Raw genomic sequence first — 25,104 nt, 5'->3', positions numbered from 1 at the left:
CTGGGATGTATTTGGATCGTAGCCCACTCGCCACTAGCTAACTCACATTCTTGACCTTCAAGGCATCATTGACAGCACTATTGGGGACCAGCGCCAGGTAGTCGCTGTCACTGGGGATGGAACGAACGATGGACCCGCGCTCAAGAAGGCCGATGTGGGCTTTGCCATGGTAAGAGGAGTTGAACTGAATTCCCTCCCCTGTGTCCACAGGGACATCCACTTCACAGGGAACTAGGGTGAAGACAAACATAATATAAAAAGAGAGCTCACAGCATGTCCTTCATCTGTGGGATGAGCCCAGCATCCTCCTGGCGTCGCAGCTGCAATGACAGATGTACGTACTAGTTAACTCAATGCTGGCCCAGCCGCCATCAGTCCTTCCTTTCCCCTGTGCTTGGTACAGGCGGTCTGCCTTTTCAAAAAGCAAGCAAGTGCTGTATGTATGATTATCTGCTTATTGCCATTTTCCGTGGAAATGAATATAAATTGCATGAGGGACCTGGCGGGGAGGGAGGTGCCAGGGAGACATCATAGTCATCAGTTAACACTGCGTGCATAAGCAATTTCTGCAGATTTGGAAGGGTTTTTTTCAGGATTTGACCTTGCAGATAAGCAGGTTGACCTTGAACTGAAAAGAGAGGGCCCAGATCCAAGGTAGCCTGCTACTCTGTATCAGCATTGAAGCCAAAGTTATGAAATGGATTACATCCAACAAGGGGCTCAGCCATGGGAAACCATTAGCTAATTTGAATGTCAATCAAGTACTTGGAGCCGGAACTTTTAAAAAAGTATTAATGACTACAAGCTCAATAAGCACCAGTCAGCCCATTCCTACTGACCATCAGTAGAGTTCTGGATAAGCAGTCGCCAGTCTGCAATATGAGGGAGGTAATATTGGAAAGTGTAGCTCTGTGGTGGTTGTTTTTTCCAGATCAAGAGCAATGATGTCATTTCCATCACTGCTCCCTTCTTTCTCTGGCAAGTAAGCGAGCTGATAACAAGCATTTCAGAATTTCTTCTTCTTTGTGCCAGATATTCATACAGGAAGTCAAAAGAATAAACAGAACAAGTGCTGGTTAGATGTTTTTTTTCATGCGTGGGATTTCTACTTCAAACTGGATCCTTTGCAAATTACTTGGAAAGCTAGCTTAAAACCCTAAAGGTTTATTTCAACTAGCTGAAGAACTTTTGTGGTGGTGTTTTTTAAGTCAGAATATGTTATCAATTGAACCAATTCAATGGGAAATGAGCATGACTGGTTTCAATTGAGTTTAGTCTGAAGTAAGTATGCACAGAAGTACATACTTACTTCATTGGATATAAAGTTGTTGACATCTGTGTATATTCATGGTCAATATGGTTTATGTAGTTCCAAATTTACCACTTTACTCATGAGCGCTAAGTGAATATGTTTATAATTAACATGTTTCCAATGCTCTCTAAGGTCTTTTTGGTCTTTTTTCATTGGTTGATTAATGGCACTGGAAAAACATTGGGATAATGGGCCAAGAATACCGGGGCCGGATAGCTCAGGCTGGTAAGGCCTGTTATTAAGAACACAAAGCCTGCAATTACTGCAGGTTCAAGCCCGGCCCAAGGTTGACTCAGCCTTCCATCCTTTATAAGGTAGGTAAAATGAGGACCCAGATTGTTGGGGGGGCAATAAGTTGACTTTGTAAAAAAAAATATACAAATAGAATGAGACTATTGCCTTATACACTGTAAGCCGCCCTGAGTCTTCGGAGAAGGGCGGGGTATAAATGTAAACACAAAAAAAAGAAAAAAAAAAGAAATCCTGCACAGGAAGCAATAGACAAGAGACCTGATAGTTGGGTACTGGGAGGGGCAAGAGGTTCAGAAAAGACCCTCTCTAGCTTCTCAGGCTGTAAAGGAGATGGCAGGAGAATTGATACTTGCAAGATTGTGTTAAGGTAGTCCTACAATAAAGAAAGGCTGGCTGCATCACAATTTTGTACATACTGTATATTGCATGCTAAGCAGTCTGTGCTAACAATGCTTTAGGGTAGCTTCAGTTAGGGTTGGGTTGAAAACAGTTGCCTCATTTGTATACAAGAACAAAACATCAACATCTGGTCATCTTGATTCCTCATTCTGATTTGTCTTCATGATATTGTGGCATGGATGCTGTGACACCATCATGTACATTCTAGGAATCCTGACTGAAATCTCTAAGCTAAAAAAAGGTACAAACAATTTTGTTTGTTTGTTTTAAAATTCCAAAAAGACTGCTGACTGAGAAGTGGGAAAAATAGGAATTGGAAGGCATTACATTGTTCCAGGACTCATTTTTTGGTTATTATATATTTATAACTTACTCCTAGACAAGATCAGCACTAAACACATAGAAATCTTCTGAACATCTGGTCACTGACTGGTATGCCAAAACAACAATAATGGCACTGTTTCTTCCCCTTTTATGAAAGTGGGGTGATAATGGTATCTCAGAAGGGGTCAAGATTGGAATTTCAGCAGACATTTATTTTTATTGGGGATTTTTTTTAAATGTGCATTGAAATTATCAGTGGAAAATACTGTGACAAAGGCCAGCAATACCTGTAGCCTAGTTTATTTTCCTGGGCTTTAGAACAACCTCTTTAAATAGGATTCAGGTAGGTCTTGTACATGAAAAAGAATTCCTGGTAAAAATGCCAGGAATAACTTTAATTTTTATTAGTTTTATTAATCCCACCTTTATTACTTTATAAGTACATCAAGGTGGCAAATATACATACAACTCCTTCCTCCTCCTGTTTTCCCCACCATGACAACCCTATGGTGGATTTGGGCTGAGGGATGACTAAAGTCACCCAGCCAGCTTTCATGCCTAAGGCCATATATTAAAGTATATATTATGACATTTGTTGTGTGATTGTTCTTTGGGGAGGTGAAATAGTTTGATACAACACTTTATTTTCCAGTCCACTGAACAATTGTACCTTTTCACTTGACAAATAGGCTCCAGGAAATTAAGCCCTGAGGAGATCATAAGATGAATGATGAAGAAGAATTTGTGTAGCTGCCAAGCAGTTCCTTCTTCTCTACCTCTTCCTTCTCATATCACTTAGCCCGATAAAAATGTTTTGGGAAATTCAAAAGCTTGCATAGTTTTTTGTGCAATATAATTTGGTCCTGATTTCTTTAGTGACTAGAAATTCTCTAAAATGGCAATGGGCTTTTTCTTCCCTTTGCAGAATTGTCTGAATTCACAACTCTATAATACAAAACATATCTGATTAGGAAGAAAGGGTGACATGGAAACATTTCAGATGGGGGACTATGAAAAACAGTTTTGAAGTGATTTCCTGGTGATTGTTGAAAGCTTTCAAAACAAGGTTGTATCTCATACTTTGTAAAAGTATGGTATTGATAAATAAGAGAATTTTTGTAATTACAACACAGCCAGGCTAGGGACTGTAGACATTGTCCTTGAGGATCAGATGCCTCATAGCTGCAGAGCTACCAGAAGAAGAGCAGTTGGTGGGAGATCAAGACAGTTTGGAAGAACCAGGCTGGCTGCATTGCTAGTGGGGGTGGGTGGGTTTTAATGTTTTGTTTGTTTTGAGTGGGGTGAGGGGAGCTGGTGGGTGTGAGAAGTATGTGGAACAAAGGGAATGGAGAACTGGAGTGGGGAGATGAGAGGGAAGGCAGTATGATTGAAACTGAGATGGGCAGGGGTAGATATGTTAGGAGGGGACTATACTTATAGATGCTGTGAATGCTGATCTCTTAGCACTTTTAATACCATCGACCATGGCATTCTTCTGGACTGGCTGTGCAGGCTGGGAATGGGAGGCACTGTGCTGCAGTTGTTCACTTCCTTCCTCAGTGGTCATTCCCAATTACTGCTAAGAGAGAGGAAGTCCTACCTGCAGCTCTCACCTATGAGGTGCCTCAAGGTTCAACTCTCTTGTCTCTTCTCTTTAACATCTACATGAAACCATTGGCGAAGTCATATGTCAGTTTGGGGTTCAGTATTATCACTAGGAAGAGCAGAACTATTTCAGTCATTAACCAATAACAGTTTATCGTCACTATGCTGTTGATACCCAATAGTAGATCTCAACTTGAGTGGTGCAGCTGAAGCTGCCAGTGTAGTCACCCTTAGTCTTGAGGCTGTTCAGCTCTGGATAGGGAAGAATAGACTCAACCCTGACAAGAGTGAGTAGCTAAGGCTGAGTTGATTTCATCTTCAGTCTTGGTTGGTGTTATACCTCCCCATCCAAGACTATTGGACAACTTGAGTGGGGGGGGGGTGTTCTCATGGAGTTGTAGCTTTTCTTTGACCAGAAGATCCTTCACATGGTCACTCAGGTCTGGTCACCTTGCAATTTAACTATTGCAATGAACTCTACATGGCTTTCCTGAAGCCACAGCTGGTCTAAAATGCAGTGGTGCAAGTAGAAATGGGTGCCTATATTACACCTCTATATCATCACTACTTTAAGGAGCTGCATTGGTTACCAGCTGGTTTCCAGGTGCAATTCAGGGTGCTGCACATCACCTATAAACCCCTTCATGGCACAAGGCCTGGTTATTTGAGGGAGCAGCTATCTCTGATAGTTTCTTGCCTATCTGATACAATTGGGCAGAGCGGGTATATTCCAATTCTTTCAGTTAAACGTTGTCATCTTGTGGGATTTAAAATGTATGCCTTCTCTGTTGTGGTGCTTGCCCTTTGGAACATCATAACCCCAGAAATACATATGGGTCCCACCTTTAAATATTCTATAAATTTCTAACAACCTGACTCTCTTCCCTGACCTGAGATTAGAGAGTTTGTGGAACCTCTGGCATTCTTTGGTTACTTGTGGGTTTTGTCTAAGCTTTCTTTTTTTTATTTTATATTATGCATTTTTCTAAAACTGTAAGTCACCCAAAGTCATTCTGGAGTTGCTACTCTAGAACACAGAACTGGGTTCCTTGTTCCTGAGATATTCAAATGTGTGTGTAATGCATGTCTATGTATTTGTATCAAAGTTTCTGTTTCTCTTCTTATTCAAGTTCTCCTGGCTGGCTGGCTAGCTAATTATCTTTCTTTAGCCTTGTAGAACACAATGCAGTTTTATCTCTTTTTTTTCCCTTTAATGTATGGGTCTAACTCTGGTAGCATCTTTTCCAACTAACCCATTGGGGGAAAAATCAGCTTTTGTAAACTATAGCTCACTTCATTAGAATAATGGAGTAGCTAAACTGATGTAGAATTTAAATTGGGGAGCAGGGGAGGAAAGGAAGCATCACCCCAATTTAAATGCTGCATCTGTTTAACCACTCTACACTTCTGATGAAATAGTTCACAAAAACTTATGCTTTTTAATAAAATTTCTTATTTGGAAAAGATGCTGCCAAACACCTATTTTTTGGCTACCATAGATTAAGATGGTTCTCCTCCTACAGTGTTTACTAGAGCACACAAGGAAAGAAATGCAGTAAATAAATCAGGAGCTGGCGCTTATTTCTCCTAAGGAAGAGGGGATGTTGGTAGGGAGAGAACAGAGGAGAGAAAAAGAATGTCAAAAGGGAAGGACCAGTGAGTGGGGAGAAGAATCAGGGATACCCAGGAAGGAACACCTGTGGGGAATCTCTCGGAGGTATATTGTATAGCAGGGATCTCCAACCTTGGTCCCTTTAAGACTTGTGGACTTCAACTCCCAGAGTCCCTCAGCCAGCAAAGCTGGTTGAGGAACTCTGGGAGTTGAAGTCCACAAGTCTTAAAGGGGCCAAGGTTGGAGACCCCTGTTTTATAGGACCAGTCAAACCTAGCTGCATTCTCAAATGGAAGGAATATACAGCCAATAATATGTCACACTGCAGAGTCTCAACCCACACCCTACTCATCGTGGTCCAGAAAAAGCGCTGCCTGAAGTTAAGCAGACAGCATTTGATTTAGATGTACAAAACAAGTCAAAAACTTCCTACCACGACTCTAGAGACTTTGGCCTGTAAACCTTGTGTTCCTCCTGTCCCTGCTCCTCATAAAAGGGAGTTCACATTGGCAAGATCACTTATTAGGAATGCCTACCCATGTGTTGAGTGATGGAAGTTAAGGCAATTGTACATGTTTTACTGATTTGCCCTTTATACCTGACCTGGTGTGCAGACTTAATTTCTCCCCCTACTTAGCCAATGCTTGGGCTGGTCCTAATCAGAGATTGCAAGTGTTTTAATTAAAGAATCGGTCTAGTGAAATCTCCAGGAACATTGCCGTTTTCTCCCCATTACAGTTCGGAGGTACTGGGTTTGAGCTCTGTCAAGAAAATAAGCTAACATGTTTTGATAAACATGCTAGCTTATAAAGTTTGATTCTGTTATGATTTCTCTCCTGGCTTTATTGCTTTCAGGAATATTGTTATGTTATAATGTAGATTTCCAGTCTACAACCATACAGCAAATCAATAAATAAACCTAAATAAACATGTGTTTTAATTGGCATAGGGTTAGCAATGGATGAATTAGATCAATGAAAATACTATTAGAACACACAACTATTGGGATCATTATAGTCCTTAAGAGAAAAAGAGAGGGGGGATTTTTTTGCCCATCACAAAAAGAAGAATGTACCAACCCTCTACTTTCGTATCATCCTCAGGGCATAGCCGGCACCGATGTGGCGAAAGAGGCCTCTGACATCATCCTGACTGATGACAATTTCTCCAGCATCGTCAAGGCGGTGATGTGGGGTCGCAATGTTTATGACAGCATCTCCAAATTCCTGCAGTTCCAGCTCACTGTCAATGTGGTGGCCGTCATCGTAGCCTTCACCGGGGCCTGCATCACCCAGGTGGGCTGCATTGCAAGGTGGAGCAGTAAATGGAAGATGGAGGACGGTCTAGAAATTGGGAAAATACACAATGGGGATACAATGGAATGATCTGTTCCAGCTATTTCTCACATCCCAGGTGGAAAAGTATGTGAGTGTGTGTCTTAGATGACTGTATAGAAAATGAATATTCAAAGATGAGAGAGCTTAAGAGAAGGAAAGATAATCCCTCATCAAATCACGATAACATATTTACAACCATAAATTTAGAAGGAGCCACTAAGCCAACAAATCTGGATCTGTGATCCACGCAAGAATACAAAAAGATTCCCAACTGAGGGCTGTTCATTACCTCCCGGAGTAATTAGTTTCACCACTGAACTTCTCTTACTGCTAAGAAGTGTTTCCAATTCTTCAGTTGGAATTTGCCTTTGTGTAACTTAAATCCATTAAATCTTCCCTCTGGGATGATAGAGAACAGGTTTTAGTATTCTTCTGTGCAACATCATTTTGGAGTGTTCCAATCAATGAGAACACAATGCACTGAACGCAACACATTTCGGGGAGAAACCCTTGCAGTTGGTATAGCAAGAGTTAGTACATTCCAACAATTCTCTGATTCTCTGCCTAATCTAATTTTATTCATTTTGACTAAAGAAGTTACTTGGATGACTAAGGAAACGTCTCAGTTTAATAAACTTTGGCTCTGTTGCCATGATTTAACCTTTTTAGGTGCTTTTGGCCTGGATGATTGAGTCTTCATTTACACAGTGAAACTACATCCTCCTGTTTGGCTGTGAGGGCGGGGGACTTATAAAGCCACTCTAATAAAGGAAATGCATATTCTTTTGTGATACACATTCTTGTAAACTTGCTGGGGAAATTCTGGGAGTTGAAGTCCACCCATCCTAACATTGCTAAGGTTGAGAAACACTGCTCTATGGTAAAATTCCCTGATGTCAAGGGCCACATAGGGCCCGACAAACAGAGTCAATGGACAATGAAGTTAGATATATCAGCTTAAAATTGTCCCAAGATCTGATCAGGTCTTGGTTCAATCCACACAATTGGTAATAGATACATAACATTATTAGATGGAAGGGAGGGTTGCTCCCACACAATCTGCTATTTTCTGCAAATGGAAATTTTGAGTAAATAGTCCACAAAGTATTTCGAGTTAACAAATACGCATGCAGACACATCAAAACAGGCTACTTCTCACTCTTTTTTAGATGGATTTCTTTCTTTAAATTTAGGTTATACCTACAGTCAAACATGCTTCAGCTCCAATTACTCACAACTTGTGTTATTGGGTCAGTCCATTTAAAGATTATATACTGGATTGAGCAATACATAACATAACATAACATAACATAACATAACATAACATAACATAACATAACATAACATAACATAACATAACATAACATAACATAACATAACATAACATAACATAACATAACATAATAACAGAGTTGGAAGGGACCCTGGAGGTCTTCTAGTCCAACCCCCTGCCCAGGCAGGAAACTCTACACCATACACCATTTCACCATTTCAGTCAAAACACAATCCTCTGACAGAGTCAAATAACCCCCATGAATTTTAAAGCACAGATGCAAAGGATTCTTAAAAATGCCTTCATCATTCCCTTCTTTCATTAACCTGGGATGAAGCTTGACTCTATTTTATTTTTTATTTATTCCACTTTCTTTCCATACTACCCTTCATTAAAACTCCCAGGGCAATTTATAAAACCTACTTAAAATGCTAATAAAACATGACAACGTGTAAATAAAACTGAAAAGAAAGCTTTGGAAAATTAAAAACTGAACACAGTCTCCTTCAAGTTGCCATCTATGTGATCCCAGACGATAAGGGCAAAAGATGCTGTAGGAAATGTAAAGAAATAGGATACAGATAGTCCTCAACTTACGACAATTTGTTTAGTAACAACGGCACTGAAAAAAGCTTTTCACATGTATGACCCTTGCAGCATCCCCATGGTCACATGATCAAAATTCAGACGCTTGGGAACTACTTGGGAACCCTATATTTATGATAGTTTCTGTGTCCGGGGGTCATGTGATCACCTTTTGTGGCCTTCTGATAAGCAAAGTAATTGGGGAAGCCAGATTCATTTAACAGCTGTATTACTAACTTAACAATTGCAGTGACTCACTTAACAACCGTGGCAAGCAAGGTTGAAATATGGGGCAAAACTCACTTAACAAATGTCTCACTTAGCAACAGAAATGTTGGGCTCAATTGTGGTCGTAAGCCGAGCCCAAGTACCTATATATTATATCCTAAATTGAACTTACAGAATGTAGAGTTTTTTTTTGTTTTTTAGTAATCCAAGAAATATTTTGAAACGTAAAGAATTAATAGTTTTCTTCTTGGTTGCAATGAGACAGATAGTAGCAAGACCCTGGAAATCAGGAAAGGATCTGAATAACTCTATATGATGGCAGAGATGCTAGAAAATTACTCTCGTGGAAAATCCAACTTTAAAAGATGGTAGTACTGTATTATGATAAAATACAAGGTGATTTTTTTTAATTTCATCTGGTTTAAACACAGACATCATAATGATTGTCTACTACCCAAGTCCAGAATTCTAAATAATTTAATTAAATAAGACATTTTGTATCTTGCCTGTATATATACTCCACTGTATTATCATTTGTTACTTGTTAATAAATTGAAATTTTAAAAAAATTTAAACAAACAGATGGTGAGGGCAGCTGGACGAGACCTTCCAACATTATCATGACTATACAGGTGGTAAAGCAGAAATTTTTCAGATACTTGATTCCTAAATGTCCTGCACTGGTCATAGCTTTCTACAACTGAGTATCTGTCCAGGTGTGTCCCAAAATTCTGTCCCTAGACATAAAGATTCAGAAGAAGGGGTTAGAAAGAGACATCTTCCAATTCCTTCCTTACCAGTGAAAAGATCTGTCTGTTTGCTGGTTCATGGAAATACAGTCAGGACTCCTCCATAATAGTGTGTGTGTGTGTGTGTGTGTGTCTTCAAATCAGTGTTGATTCCTGGTGAATGCCTGGACAAGTCCATGCTGTTTCCTTGGTAAGATTTTTCACAGATAGCTTGCCCTTGTCACCTTCTTAAGAGACAAGAATGAGTGACTCGTCTAAGATCTCTCAGCCAGTTTTCTACCTAGGGCAGGTTTTGAATTTATGGTCTAGCCTAGTGTGTTAACCACCACATCAAACTGTCTCTTTACATAATATCTATTGGATATAAAGTGGCTGAATGTTGGGAAATAGTAATTCCAAATTACTGGAATGCTTCCAACCTTGTCCCTTTCACCTCAGCACATCTTGCCAAAGAGACTGTGAAAATCGTGCTTGGAAAGAAAATTAATTTGGGTTTAATTAGAAGCCAGGAGCTTGACACCAGCCAGCATGCAGTTCTAACACATCTGGAAGGCACTGAGCTCAGAAAGTTCTTAACATTTTGACATGTATTTAACAAAATGAAAAATGATTTTTGAAAAATACCATCTGTCATGTGTAAGATTTTGCTGAAAATGAGGCTGACCCCAAATTCCAACTCAATTTAGCAATTTCTCTTATAGCAATGAACTAGGGTGATGGGAGGATTCAAGAGTGGGGATGACAGTCACACAATCACACAATCACACAGACACCCACCCATATATATAAATATCTTAAAGTTGCCAAGGTTGGAGACCCCTGCTCTGGAGATATCCTGGATTACCCATTTACCTCCCAGTTAGTAGTACCTCTCATAATTTTAGTCTCTGAACTAAATGCATTTATCACCTTTTCATTTCAGAAAAGACAAGTGTGTGTTTATATGTGTGTGTAAAAATCATTAGATGAACATCTGCAAATGTATACTATTAATCTGACCATAAAGCATTTTTTTAAAAAATGATGAAAAATTATGCTATATTAAAATGAGCAGAATGAGCCCTGCCAGCCCCCAATATTAATAGTGGGTGTGTTGGTTGCTCTTTCCGATCATCTGCCACACTCGTAAGTAATCATCTAAAAGATTGAATCATGGCAACTGGACAGGGGGTGAAATGCTACCGGTTCGCACCGGTTCATGCAAACCAGTAGTAAAAAAATGCTCAGTGACAGAAACATGCTGCAATTATTGAAGTAAAGATGTTCTCATTTGCAATTATTGTTGTACTGAATCACTCTTTTAATCCAGATTATTACATACCAGATCCTAATGAGACTTTGAAAAGCAGACTGAATCAATAAACATTTGAAGTCTGTACACCAGGTCATAGTTCTGGCTAATCTAGCCCAATGATTTATAGTTATACTCTGGTATCAGTATATCTCACAGATCTTCAAAGTAGAGTCAGAGTGACTCAGTTCAAGGCAGACACTTGGTTCCCAATTCCTTGTTAATTTTAACGATACTGCAGAAATTTCCAGAGGCAGGCAGAAGATATCACAGATGAAAGAATTAACTTTCTCCCTACTTGTCAATTGTACCTTGCAAGTTACTCCCAAACTGTACAATACAGTACTCTGTTCACTGTCATCTTCTATTTAAAGGACTATCCAATTCAATCCAGTTTAAAATAAAAGAATAAAAATGGAGCACAAGGACGTGTCTTTGGAGCTGTCCATCAACAGGTAAATTCAGGAAAGCAAGGCTTGTCTTGTTTTGTCCTTTCATTCTTGATGGATTCCTTCTCCTTCTCCATTTCCTCCTCCTTTTGATTTTGAGGCAGCTGTTTATAAGCTCAGCTCTTAGTTGAAGCACAGACCCAAGCTGAAATTCAAAAGTAGTCTGTTAGCAGGTTTTTTGCCTAACAAGATACCTTTGCTACCAGATACCTTCTGAATTTTGATTACCATAGAAGAGCATAGCTGCTCTCCCACAAAGCCTCAATCTCTCTTGAGATCTTCTGCCTGGAAATGCCCCTTGTGATGATACATAGATCAATATATTCATGAAGTTCACCTAATACACCCCAAGTACCAGAAACTTTGACGAGTACTGACTGTGTTACAAAAAAGTTTGCTCATTTCTAAGCAAGTCCATTGGTATCTTAAGATGGATAGAGTATGCTTAGTATGCATAGTGGTGGATGGGTATATGCTTCCTTCACTTCTTGGAGATGTTACAATTTTCCTTCTCAATTTCTCCTAAAGGATTCTCCTCTCAAGGCAGTACAGATGCTGTGGGTGAACCTCATTATGGATACGTTTGCTTCCTTGGCACTTGCCACCGAGCCCCCAACTGAGGCCCTGCTGCTGCGCAAGCCCTATGGACGCAACAAACCCCTCATATCCCGGACCATGATGAAGAATATTTTGGGCCATGCTGTGTACCAGCTCATTATCATCTTCACTCTCCTCTTTGTGGGTGAGTTTATAAGTGAACTATAGAAGGGTAGAGGGTTAAAGGTTGGAGAACTCCACTTACTGTCCCAGAAATTTTCTGGGTTTCTACGGCCAAGTTTTGCCTCATCAAGGCAATTCAGTAGTGATGACTGTCACATCTCTCTTCCAGGGGTATTTTATCCCTAACCCCTGGCATGTGTGACAAGAGTTTTACAACCTGTGCTACTTTTTTTTTCAAATTTAAAGGGAAGAAATGAGAGAAAGGGGAGCAAAATAATTCCATAGCGCCATCTGTTTGTCCTGTAGCATTAGGGCATTCAGATGGGGGAGGGGAGATCAACTTCACAAGGTATAAATAGAATCAAACTTTAGTTGGGGAGGGGAAAGGAGGAAATAATATTTTATTTTCAACTTTAAATAGTCACTTGTAACACAATTAGCGATGGAGGGGATAAAAACAGAGAATCGCTAAAACCACAATCAGCATTTTGAAAGAGCTACTAGAAAGTTCTGATGAGAGAACGAGGCTGCTCCTCTAAACTTGGAAGCAGTAAAGATGTTCCAAGTTACAAAGTTGATATAAAGAAGTTCCAAGCTACAAAGCCCCAAGCGACTGAGCTTGTACAGAAACAACAGATACCAGAAATGATGAACATTCAGTAAAACTAAACTTAGCAGAATTCTTAGCTAATCTTTTCCACGTTTACTCTAAGGCAGGGGTGTCAAACTCGATTTCACTGAGGGCCGCATCAGGGTTGTGTTTGACCTCGGGGGGGCGGGGGGGGGCCAGCTCGATGTCACTCATGTCAGGAACGCCTGTGGTGGCCTGAGCGCTCTGCCAGTGAAAACAGGCTCCCAAGCTCTGTTGTCACTGGCAGGGCACTGTGGGCCGGTCCTTCACTGTTTCCAGGGCAGCCCTGCAGGCCACATCTAAGCAGCCCACAGGCCAGATCTGGCCCGCGGGCCTTGAGTTTGACACCCCTGCTCTAAAGAATAGATTGGGCTTGAATCAAATTCCTTTAGATTCAACTGTTAACTGGAAATTCCACTCTAATCAGAGCTGGAGGAGAATCTTATTTCCTTCTCTCCCACCCAGCATAACACACGTCTATGTATTCCTTTTCCCCTGGAGTACTGCCTGCCGTTTCCAAGAGAACCAAAGCTCTCCCCCCTGGAAAGGGAGGGGCTGAGGGAGAAGCCCTTTTTTTACATGCTAAAGTAAGATCCTTCCTAACAAGAAGTCTTGCACCTCTCAAGAAGATCTAGGATTCCAATCCCAAAATGTTGATTTGAATGTCTGGGCTGGCAGCTTGTCATCTGTCATGAGGGGCTGATAGGTAAGCAGCAAGAGTGAATCTGGAGTGGGAGCTCACTTGTCCATTCGGTATAACACCAAACTGGAACTTCGGTGGAGGGATGAATTTGGCTGGTTGGAACTGGCATTCTCGGTCCGTGATGCAATTGCTTTACTCCCTTTCCTTATTCCACAGGAGAGGTTTTATTTGACATCGACTGTGGCCGCAACGCTCCCCTGCATTCTCCGCCCTCGGAGCATTACACCATCATCTTTAACATCTTTGTCATGATGCAGCTGTTCAATGAGATCAATGCCCGCAAAATCCATGGAGAGCGCAATGTCTTTGATGGCATTTTTAGCAACCCCATCTTCTGCAGCATTGTTTTGGGCACTTTTGGCATACAGGTATAAGCTTGCAGCAAACAGTTGTGAAAAGCTGGATGGAGTTAGAAAAAGATAGGAAAGAGGCGTGTGCTTCCTCTTTCTGTGGACTCCCACAATAACAATAGCAATAGCATTTAAGACCTATATACCGCTTCACAATGCTTTACAGCCCTCTCTAAGTGCTTTATAGAGTCAGCATATTTCCCCCAACAATCTGGGTCCTCATTGTACCGACCTCAGAAGGATGGAAGGCTGAGTCAACCTTGAGCCACTCAGGATTGAACTCCTGGAGTGAGCAGGGAATTAGCCCTGTCGTACAGTACGGCATTCTAACCACTGTGCCACCACAACCTGGTGCCCTCTAGAGGTGTTGACATGCTACTCTCAGATTCTTAGTCAGTATGGTCAGTGCTCCTATCCTAGTTAATCCCAACACATTTAAGGGTAGCTAGTCAGGAAAGCTGATGTATGAATAGTTCAGTGGCGCTCCCTCTCTCTCCCTCTCTCTCTCTTTCTCTCTCTCTCTCTCTATGTGTGTGTGTTGTGCCTGTATCTGTGTCTGTATGAAATGTAAATGTTTATGCATGCTTTTGTAGATCATAGTTATTAAAGGTCCCTGACACTTCACAGATAGACAAGGTAGACGTACTGTATAACTGCCCTAAGTATACATCCTGACGGTGAGATCTGCAACTGGAAGGAAAGACTTGGAAGACAGGGAGAAGCAAGGTTGACAGAAGATAAATTCATTAAAAAAACAAATTGTGTATACACAGACGGATAGTATGTGCATCATGGAAATAATGCACAAATGGTTTACCTCGACAAATAGACATTGAGACATTTTTAAGTCCGTTTTTAGGATAACACTGGGAAGAGGATCAGTCAGATGCTTTCCTGACTCATAGGAAATATAAGAAGTAGGAGGAGGGGCAGCACAACCAGGCTTCCAAGATTCTGTTATTATAGCCAATCTCTATTAAAGTAGTTTTAGCACTCTAGTGGCATTGATTTCATGGTCTAGTCCACCTAGTGAGGCTGGGTGGGTGGGTGGATAGAGGGATGGAGGGATGAATGGATGCAGCACCATTTTCACCCAGTTCCAGGTGGTTAACGGGGTGAAGTTCCTGCCCATACCTAAGTGCCCCCAGGGCCCTCCTACCCCGAGCAGCCCAATGCTGAGACAGTCTCAGATAGTTTACTTGCTTTGAGCTTTTACCTTAGATCTCTGGTGCTTCTTGCCCTGCAACACATTATACTTTGGTCCTTTGGTCCTTTGTTTTCAAACCCTTTTCTTACATTTACCTGAGGATCTGGTTCCTCAGATCCTGGATCTGACCCTATCTGTTCTTTATCCTGCATCTGACCCAGATTTTCCTTCTGTCCTGTTCAGGCAAGCCTCTTCTAGTACTAAAAGGTTGGCTATCAACTTACCATCCCTCTCTTCCCCCCACTCCCACCCCACAGATCGTCATTGTGCAGTTTGGGGGAAAGCCATTCAGCTGTTCTCCACTGAATACAGAGCAATGGCTGTGGTGTCTTTTTGTGGGCTTCGGGGAACTCGTCTGGGGACAGGTAAGGAAATCATTTCCATTTACACCAGTATATGCTCTATCTTGCTTCTCCATCTGTATTGGTATTTCGTTCCAGGTCTTGTTTTCAGTTTTATGCTTTCAAAAAATATGAAACAGGAGAGAAGAAAAGCTTCTCTTAGTCATTTTTGCTGCACCGTTTATAGAATTATATACCTCTCTCTTTCTTCCCATATTTATCTATCCCACCTTCCTTCTTTTTTTTTTTCAAGTGAAAGTTCTTCATTTCAAATTTGCTCATAGATAAGGTGCTCCAGACTTATAAAACTGTTGCTTTCTTTTTCACCCATTGCCCTATATATTTACCTAAAATTATTATACTACTTTTATATTACAACTGTATATTTTTGCAATGTGGTATAATCTAGAGTACTTCCTAATCGCCCCTAGCATGGAATATGTCTTTTCCACATCCATGGCCTACTGAGCTATTGTTTTCATTAAACAATCGATGGTTGCCCCATGTTCCATCACTATTACTATTTTTTTTCCTGAAAAATATTGAAACTGAGCAATAGATATCTTCTACAGAGAAAAGACTGAAAAGTAGCCTAGGTATTTACTCCCCACTGCAGGTCATTGCCACCATCCCTACCAGCCATCTTAAATGCCTGAAGGAAGCAGGACATGGCCCTGGTAAGGATGAGATCACAGATGAGGAAATGGCTGAGGATGAGGAAGAAATTGACCACGCTGAGCGGGAGCTACGCCGTGGCCAGATCTTGTGGTTCCGTGGCCTCAACCGCATCCAGACCCAGGTATGAGACAGTGAGGAACAGCCTCCTCACCTCTGACTCCGACTAGTGCTTCCCTCCCCACCCCCTTACCCAATCCTTCCTTTGCTTTAGCGGTGACTTGAAGACAACTCTTTCATCTGGTTATCTCCTACCCCTTCCCAGGACATGGTGGATTCACCCTGATGCTCATGCCTGGTGGAGAGAGAGAGAGAGACCTTTAAATGCCAGGCATTTCCACATTGCCTTGTTTCAAGAGAATAAACTAATGAATGCCGCGCTTGGATGCATGAACAGGGGCGGTTTATAGAAGCAGAAATGGGATGGTGATTTTTATTTATTTTATTTTATTTTTGGTTGTTGTTGTTGGGCTACTTAAAAATTGTCCAATTAAAAGACAGCAAATTGTAACTAAGACAGTGACACCAATTGTAACAGTAGTGCTGCAGTCATTGTAATACTAGTACCAATAAGGAAAATTGTACTGTGTTTCCCCAAAAATAAAACCCTGTCTTGTATTTTTTTATAACCTTGAAATAAGTGCTTGGCCTTATTGCCATGCGCTCAAAAGCCCGATTGGGCTTATTATCAGGGGTTGTCATTTTGGGGGAAACAGGGTAGAGTTAGTGGTAGTAATTTATACAGGAATAGGTCATGCTAGATGCTCATAAGATAAAGGAAGGATAGGATAGGATAGGATAGGATAGGATAGGATAGGATAGGATAGGATAGGATAGGATAGGATAGAAAATAGAGTAGAGTAGAGTAGAGTAGAGTAGAGTAGAGTAGAGTAGAGTAGAGTAGAGTAGAGTAGAGTAGAGTAGAAGAGAAGAGAAGAGAAGAGAAGAGAAGAGAAGAGAAGAGAAGAGAAGAGTTGGAAGGGACCTTGGAGGTCTTCTAGTCCAACCCCCTGCCTAGGCAGGAAACCCTATACCACTTCAGACAAATGGTTATCCAACATCTTCTTAAAAACTTCCAGTGTTGGAGCATTCACAACTTCTGGAGGCAAGTTGTTCCACTACTTAATTGTTCTAACTGTCAGGAAATGTCTCCTTAGTTCTAAGTTGCTTCTCTCCTTGATTAGTTTCCACCCATTGCTTCTTCTCCTACCCTCAGGTGCTTTGGAGAATAGCTTGACTCCCTCTTCTTTGTGGCAGCCCCTGAGATACTGGAACACTGCTATCATGTCTCCCCTAGTCCTTCTTTTCATTAAGCTAGACATAGAAAGAAAAAAAGCTGAAACAGGAATCTTGTCCAAGGACATCCAGTATGAGTATGGCAACAAATTGACTCAGCTCCGACCACAGGGTTATTAAACCCCATCATGTGGCTTGTGCATTTCCATGGAGAAAGATGGTAATGGTAAGAGCTGCATAACATGTAGTGTCCAAAGCAGCCCAAATATAATGCTGGCTATGGCGTGTTGTATCTGTTTTTTGGGGGGATCCAAATGTCCATGATGGTACTAGAGCTGGCCTCACGCATAACAGCCTGCTGAATCTTTATTCTATTACTTCATTCCTTGCTCATGTGCAGGGTCAGGATATCACAAACAGCAGGCTTGTGTAATAGTTCACAAATAGACCCAGTGTTGGAAGCAAGCCCAGTTTGCAACTTGTATTACTATAAGTACCTAAGATATAAATGGGCATATTTCTTGTATAAGTGTAGTGAGACAAAAACAATGTGAAGTCCGTTTAGGCTCTTTCAAAGCCCTTCTTTCTTTGGCTGAAATGGATTTTAGGAAAGAAATATTTGCATATGAAAGACAAATCTAAGTTTATCAACTGCAAAATGAAAGAATATTGGGGAAGGTAAAACATTATAGGTATATCTTGACTGCCTTCTGGGTAAAAAAAAATTGGCCAATCAATTTTTGGTTGAATCCTTGAGTATCAAATGAGAAGCAGGAGAAATCTCCCTGCCCACACACAGTATTTCCTTTCGTGATGGCGAGCTACATGGAATACAATATAATGGATTAAAATGTAAGCAGGGGCTTTGCTTTATCAGTAAGACAAACTCCACAAAGCCAGAATTCCCAAGTTTTCCACAAGAAATTTAGATTAGATACATGCTCCATCTGGCATTTGTAACTTGTCTGATACAGCAAGAGCACACTCCATTTAAGAGGAAATGACATTTTGACAGAAAGGAAAAAGGGGGAAGTCTAGAAAGAAATAGGTCTGTAAAATGTAAAAGATATCACTTCCACCCCATTGGAAATCCTTCTGTTCAGGATGTTTCCCCATTGATATTTTTTTTTTGGAATTCATGTTGTCAAAAGTTTGCTATCTAGGATGGAGATGGGGCGGTTATCAAATATCTATCGCAAATTCCCGCTCTCATATATTTTTCTTGTGCCTCTTTTATGTTCTTTTGAAAATTTATAAGATTTTATTTTATTCATTTTGTAAGGAGTGGAACAACATCACACTCTCTCTCAAATTCCTCACATGTTTTTAAAGAGGTGTGGTTTTGATGAGTAGAGAGATGTTTTGGATAGTTAATGCTACTCTTTTCTTAGTAATATATTTCACTATTATCTTTTCAGATAGCTGTTTTGGCAGTATTTTTAATAAGTCTTTACATTTGGACTAAAATCCATTTCAGCTTTTCTTTTTTAAAAAAAATACAATTCAATAAACCTGAAACATTGTGCCAATCAGCATGCTAAATTTATAAATACATGACTTAAATTACCCATTACCCACACAGTTAAATTACATCTTCCAGTAGACCGGGGGTGGGATGAAATATCTCCCCACACAAGTATTGTACAGCCTGAAAGTGAAAAATCAATTACCACTCAGCATATAATTTATTGCAGAAAAAATAATGACTGAATAAGTTTAGAATCCTGCAGCTTGGAAGCAACCCGAAATCATTCTAATTAATAATTAATTTGATTTACCTGGGCTTATAAAGAACTGTTCCTTTTAAACAAAAATTAAAGCAAGGATTATCAGGCACATAAAAGTTGTACTCATAAATTTGTGGGCAATGTCAATGCAATCATAACCCGACAACAAGTTAAGGTCCCTGGAGGAAGGGTGGGACACAGAACTCATCTGAAAGTAGGCTGTTCCTCCTCGGGTATTTATAGCATTTGTACACAGGTATGATTGGTCACCAGTGATCCATGTGAGCGGCATGATTCCAAAGACACCCATGTCTGGCTTCTATGTTCTAATTACATGCTTTCTGGTTGCAGCCTTTCCCCACCCATCCCTTCCCACTTCCTCCCACTGCCTCAAAGAGGGGGCGGGACATGTGCCTTGTTGCAACTCTTTTTTTTTTTCTTTTAGCATGTAAAAAAAAAATGTTCCTGCCTTAAGAGTTGATGCTCTTGGATCAAGGATGTTCCCTGGCCAGGAGCATGATGAGAAATGACCAATAGCATGTGATGTATCGAAATTGCTGTTGAATGGTTAAAATGAAATGACTGCCGCCCAAGCATCATGTCTTCCAACCCTTTCCCAAGAACAGCTCTTAATCAACTTACACTGATGGAGGGTGCCCGTGTGCCCCATCTTTCATGACAGAACCCAGGAATCTGGCTCCCCTCCCAATCTTCCCCCTCAGGGGTAAGAACCAGGGCTTCCAGGATGGAATGTAGACGTTTCAGGCACGCTTAACCCCCAGTTCCTTTCATTCAGTGCAGACCCCTCATCTCAGCCTGCTAAGTCAACTTCATCCCCTTGAGATGTAAGTTGTAACAACAGTGCCACACCCATCTCAATCAAATGAGTCCAAAGAAGAACAGCTTCTACAAGGCTGATTAACCAAAGGAGAGGGGAGCAGGGAGGTTCCTGTAGTTCAAAATGCCTTGCACCAAAACCTACTGGTATCCAATTGGAAATTCTCCTGCTTCTGCCTGCTCATACCATTTGCACCAGCAGGAGATCAAGAATTCAAAACTGGTTTGTACCGATATTGTATCTCCAAGCTGACTGATTCATCTGGATCTATATGTCTAATTTAACCATTGTTTCACCTCCTAAAGAAGTTTTAGTACATGCCAGTATAAATGACATGTTTCCTATTGCAAAAGTGGGGAAGTAAAGCTCAAAGTGTGCTTTGGTAAAACCCATCCTGGTAAGTTCATAGGTCTTTCCCCATTTCTGATGTGCTATTCAGCCATCTACCAGTCAGCAGATAACAATACTGGCATGATATTTGCTGAGCCCTTTGTTAATCCCTATCTTATCTCTATTCCCAGTCTCTGCCATTACCTCACTTTCCTCCAAGGTAAGGGGTGAGAAAGCTTACTAAATTTTAGACACCTTGAGGATATCTGTGTCGGAATAAATATAAGAAAAATACCTTAATCCTACTGGGAACAGGATGAGCAACATGGGGGCACAATGGAATAAAAAGAAGCTGTCAATGTACGTTTGTACCATGGATAGATGCAGGCCCTATCTTACAGCCATTCGTCTTACATTCATTCCACTTTCTACCAGGCTCCCTTTGGGCCATGCTGATTTTGTGATACTGTCCAAATACTATTGGTAGTCATGAATTATATGGAATGAGGAGAATGCAATACTCCTCAAACACAATTATATTTGAAACAGGATGCATCATATAAGCTTTCCTTTTTTGAGAACTTCTATGATCTTGGATTAACAATAATATGTAAACAACAACAACAATAATTCCTCACTAAGCATGGTTCCCTAAGAAAAGACTTTCCCCCTTCCCAGCTATTTCTTGCTTTGTGACATACCTGACTACTCTTAAAAATAGTAAGTTGGGGTTCCTTGATAGAATGCATCCCATTTATAAATTCAGTAGAATTCATATGAACAAGCTTTTCTGTGAACTACATAATGTCCCGTTGCAAGTAATATCTACATATTCATGTTGGAAGTTTTTTTCATGTAAAACATCACCAAAATTTCTCCACACGTAGAAAAGTAGTGCTGAAGTTCTACTCTATTTTGGGGGTGGGGGTGGGGATACATGTACACATGACACATCCTTCCTGTCTAAAAGTGCCAGGGATAGTTTTATGTGCTGATCCCACCGAATATATCAATACAGTATCCGGAATGCATAAACTTGCTTCTTTTCTTTCTTTCTTTCTTTCTTTCTTTCTTTCTTTCTTTCTTTCTTTCTTTCTTTCTTTCTTTCTTTCTTTTTCTTTCTTTCCTTCCTTCCTTCCTTCCTTCCTTCCTTCCTTTCCTTTCCTTTCCTTTCCTTTCCTTTTCTATTTATTTATTTCTCTTCCTTTCTTTTTTGTTTCTTTCTCTTTTTTTGCAGGAAGTGTGGGAAGACGTGTAATAAATGGGTTTAAAATTCATGCTTAGAATTTAAGGTAGAGTCTGACAATGGACATGTTTCAAGGTGACAAAGGTGGATCCTAAGTTCCTCCTTCCCCTTCACATTTCCTTTTCACACACATATTCACAAACATACCCATATATGCAACTTCGCTGTCATTTGCTTACTGTGACACACACTCTATCTTTCCAACCAATCTATTTCATATGTGGGAACAAAAAGGTTTACTTATTCTTTCTTAGCATGCTGAAATCTCATACTTTCCTTTGTCTAGTTAATAGTGCAAACTAAGAAGCCCACCCATTCAATAACCTCCTCAGTTGTTCCCAGTTTTAATCAGCTTGTGCATACAGTGGCTGGGACCATACATCATCCTAAGCCATCATCTGGTTTCCTTGATTTTGGCTTAGAACAATGAGTGAACCAAACTAAAATGATGTAGTAGGGCCTTTCCATCACCCAAGAACAAGAACCTGACCTACATACATAAATAAGAGAGAAACATCACCAAAAGGATTGATCCATTCATTTTTCACAGTAGATATTACAGCATAAGAAGGGATGTTTGTCTCAGTATTTATATACATAAACTATCACCAATAATGCAACAGTTCACTGTATGGTGAAGCCCAAAGATCAATTACCTACTTCATGAATACATTACAACCAACACATCTGCATGAACTAGAAATAATAGCTAGATTTAAATGTGGGGTTTCTTTTTTTTTAAACCACAAAATGCACGATGATGGTTTATTTTCTTTTAATCTTTTATTGAAATCTTTGCAGGTTTTTCTTGTGCACTGTCTGATGTAATATGGCCATCCCTCTCTGTCACACTTCATTCAATAAGTTGGTTGGGACTTACCAGAATTTCCAGCCAGTATGGTCTTCCTGGATTAGGGAAAGATGGGGCAGGCTTCCTGCTTGTAGGGGATGTCTGGGTCACTATCATGCTATGTCATAAAACATGGCTTACTAACCAGGTTGCCTAATTTCATATTTCCCAATTTCATATTTCATGCAAAGCCAAAACCAAACATTTTGGCTTAGTGAGCCAAAGAGTATACCCGTATATACTTGCAGATAAGCCAAGAATTCGTGGTGCCAAAATACACCTCCCAAAATTGGGTTCAGTTTATCTACAGATGGGCTTATCTGCAAGTATAAACAGTAGGCTTTCACCTCAACTTTTTAAAAGTACCTGTGTATATCTTGTATATATTCACAGATAAACCCATCTGTGGATAAACTGACCCTCAAAATTTGGGTATGCTTAATTTTCACAATAGGCTTATCCACAGTGGCACATTTTTCAAGTAGTTTGGTTTAAAAAACTTTAAACCAAAGTAGTTTGATTTAAAAGATTGAGTCAGTTTATCCATGGATGGGTTTATCCACATGTATATACAGGAATCCCATTAGAATTATTTCTGGGATTAAGGAGTAATTTCTTAAATTGAGAGGAGGGAATTAAGCTTTTCCCAGTTCTGTGATTCTGTAATAAAGATGGGCTCAGCTGCAAAAGATTTCAATTATATCTGGTTAACGATTATTCATATTGATAATATACAATTCTTTGCTGTCTCTCCAAGGTTCATATTTCCATAACCTAATTTTGATTTTTTTTTACTGTATCAACACCATGGCATATTATTTCCTCATATTTTCTCTTATTTATTTTCTAAGTGACTGTATAACTGTGTACTATCCAAAGCTTGCATTGCAGAGATTTATGGATTCCCAGAATGTTCATGCTATTTCCCAAGTAGTGTATTTAGTAGGCCTTCTGAGTTATCATGCTTATTCAGGTTTATGTCCGATCATTTTGAAATTAAATATTTATTTGAAAACACTATGGAAACATTAGAAAAGAGAAGGCTTAGAATTTCTTCTCCTATACATGGGAAGTAAACTTCAATGTTCTATTATGGGCCTGGTTCTAATAATTAGGCAGAGTAAATTGATGCTTTGAGGGCAGAAGTGAATGAATAGTGAGCAGGGAAGAGGGAGCTGGGGGGTGTTATTCATCTTGTCCTAAACTGCTCAGGACAAGTTATGGAAGACCTTGTTTTATTTTCAACCTCAAACTAAAATTCAAATGCCAGTTCAATCTATTTCTATACCTGGAAGAACGTGCAGGATGGAGTTCTTGGCCTCAGGAAAAGTTTCAGCCATGTTTAAGTGAAAATATGTACTGGGTTCAGCAAGTGTGGGTTTTTACAAGTAGGACAATTTAGAGTGTTGTGCGCATTGTAAGTGTAGCCTCTTATATACTGTAGTAATCCATGCTCGGAAGAGTCAAACAAGGAAGCACAATACCATCCAAGGATCTATCACTGTGAATGAAGAAATTGTAAAATTCTAGGATTTCTAGAAGCTGGATCTTTCTCAATTCTTATTGAACCCATGCAGAAGTTTATGACTGGAATCCAGGGCGCAGATGTGTATTGATAGCAATAGTATGCTTTTCGTTTTTCTTTTGAATTTGAAAACAGGAAGGAATAACACTAATGTAGGATAAATTGAGATCCTCTGAAATACAACCAAGTTGATGCTGAAGCTTCTTCCTATCCTTGGCCATCCCTCAAGCCTGATATTATTTGAATTTACCTTTACCTCCTCTGTACTGTTTGCTCTTCAATACACAACTCCTTAGTCACACTAAAAAAAGATACCAGTGAGAAGGGAGGAATAGGTTTTGAAGACCGAAATTATAAAGTAATTCAAACAAGCAATTTGAGATTTTGGAAATGTTTTATAACCCTTTTTCTTTGCCTGGTGATACTTCAAAGGTGGAATTATGTGTCTTTATGATTCATCTTAAAGCATAGCCCTTCAGCACATCTTCCGGCAGTGAGTTTGACAGTTCAGGTGTGCCTTGTACTCTGTTCTTAATAGGAGGGTTGGCATCTATTTATCCAGTGATTGGTTTTCCCTGAACAATTCTGGGGTAACATACCGTGGGTTTGTACTTCCTGTCAATGATCCAGAAACGGAGCCTTCGGGTGACCAGTTTCCTCGATCTTCTGCTGGTGCAACTTGCTTTCTCCATCAAAGAACATCAGGGTGGTGCCAACTCCCACCAGCTGGTCTCTGGCACATAATGCTTCACAGTCTTTGGCAGGAGGCCAAATACCCAGCATGGCCAATTTTGGCTGGCACGGGCTGTTCCATTTGCAGCCACTGTCCGCTGCCACCCAAATTTTCTATCTCATTTTCTCTCCTGCAGATGGAGGTAGTTAGCACCTTCAAGAGAAGCGGCTCCTTTCAGGGGGCTGTCCGACGCCGCTCTTCCGTCCTCAGTCAACTGCACGATGTAACCAATATTTCTACCCCCACTCACGTAATTCTCTCCGCCGCAAATGCCAGCGCCGGTGCCGGGAGTGAGTCTTGATTTCCTCTTACTGCTTGTGATTTAAAACAAAAAGCAAAACAAGACCAAAAAACCCCCCCACCCCATTCTATTTCTGCCCCTCCTACAATATCCCTTTCCTTCTCTCTATCCACCCACCCCCCATCCCTCAGTCCCTCGTTGCTGCAGCCACCGTTGCAATATTATTTCTTTCAGTTTTTAACTCTGTCCGGTCTCAGCCAGGCCGGATTTCCAACTTCTATAAAGCCATACAATTTCTGCGCTTTGCCTCTCCTTCTTTAACCACCTGCACCCCT

The 25,104-nt window shown here is 40.4% G+C and overlaps 1 protein-coding gene across 4 annotated transcripts in view; it reads left to right on the top strand.

The window, feature by feature from the left end:
* Positions 1 to 24,873, top strand: part of ATP2B3 (ATPase plasma membrane Ca2+ transporting 3) — a 73,008-nt gene extending 48,135 nt beyond the window's left edge. For all 4 annotated transcript variants that reach the window (XM_058172682.1, XM_058172681.1, XM_058172679.1 and 1 more), the window contains 7 exons: positions 63 to 169; positions 6,608 to 6,799; positions 11,945 to 12,158; positions 13,627 to 13,838; positions 15,285 to 15,392; positions 15,985 to 16,167; positions 24,665 to 24,873. In XM_058172682.1, the coding sequence (XP_058028665.1) occupies positions 63 to 169; positions 6,608 to 6,799; positions 11,945 to 12,158; positions 13,627 to 13,838; positions 15,285 to 15,392; positions 15,985 to 16,167; positions 24,665 to 24,829 (1,181 nt within the window). In that variant the 3' untranslated portion in view covers positions 24,830 to 24,873. The remainder of the gene's footprint in view (positions 1 to 62; positions 170 to 6,607; positions 6,800 to 11,944; positions 12,159 to 13,626; positions 13,839 to 15,284; positions 15,393 to 15,984; positions 16,168 to 24,664) is intronic.
* Positions 24,874 to 25,104: the final 231 nt, after the last annotated feature.

This window comes from Ahaetulla prasina, chromosome 2, assembly GCF_028640845.1.
Source record: "Ahaetulla prasina isolate Xishuangbanna chromosome 2, ASM2864084v1, whole genome shotgun sequence".
Classification (NCBI taxonomy): Eukaryota; Metazoa; Chordata; class Lepidosauria; order Squamata; family Colubridae; genus Ahaetulla; species Ahaetulla prasina.
This window is presented reverse-complemented; position numbering and strand designations above follow the sequence as displayed.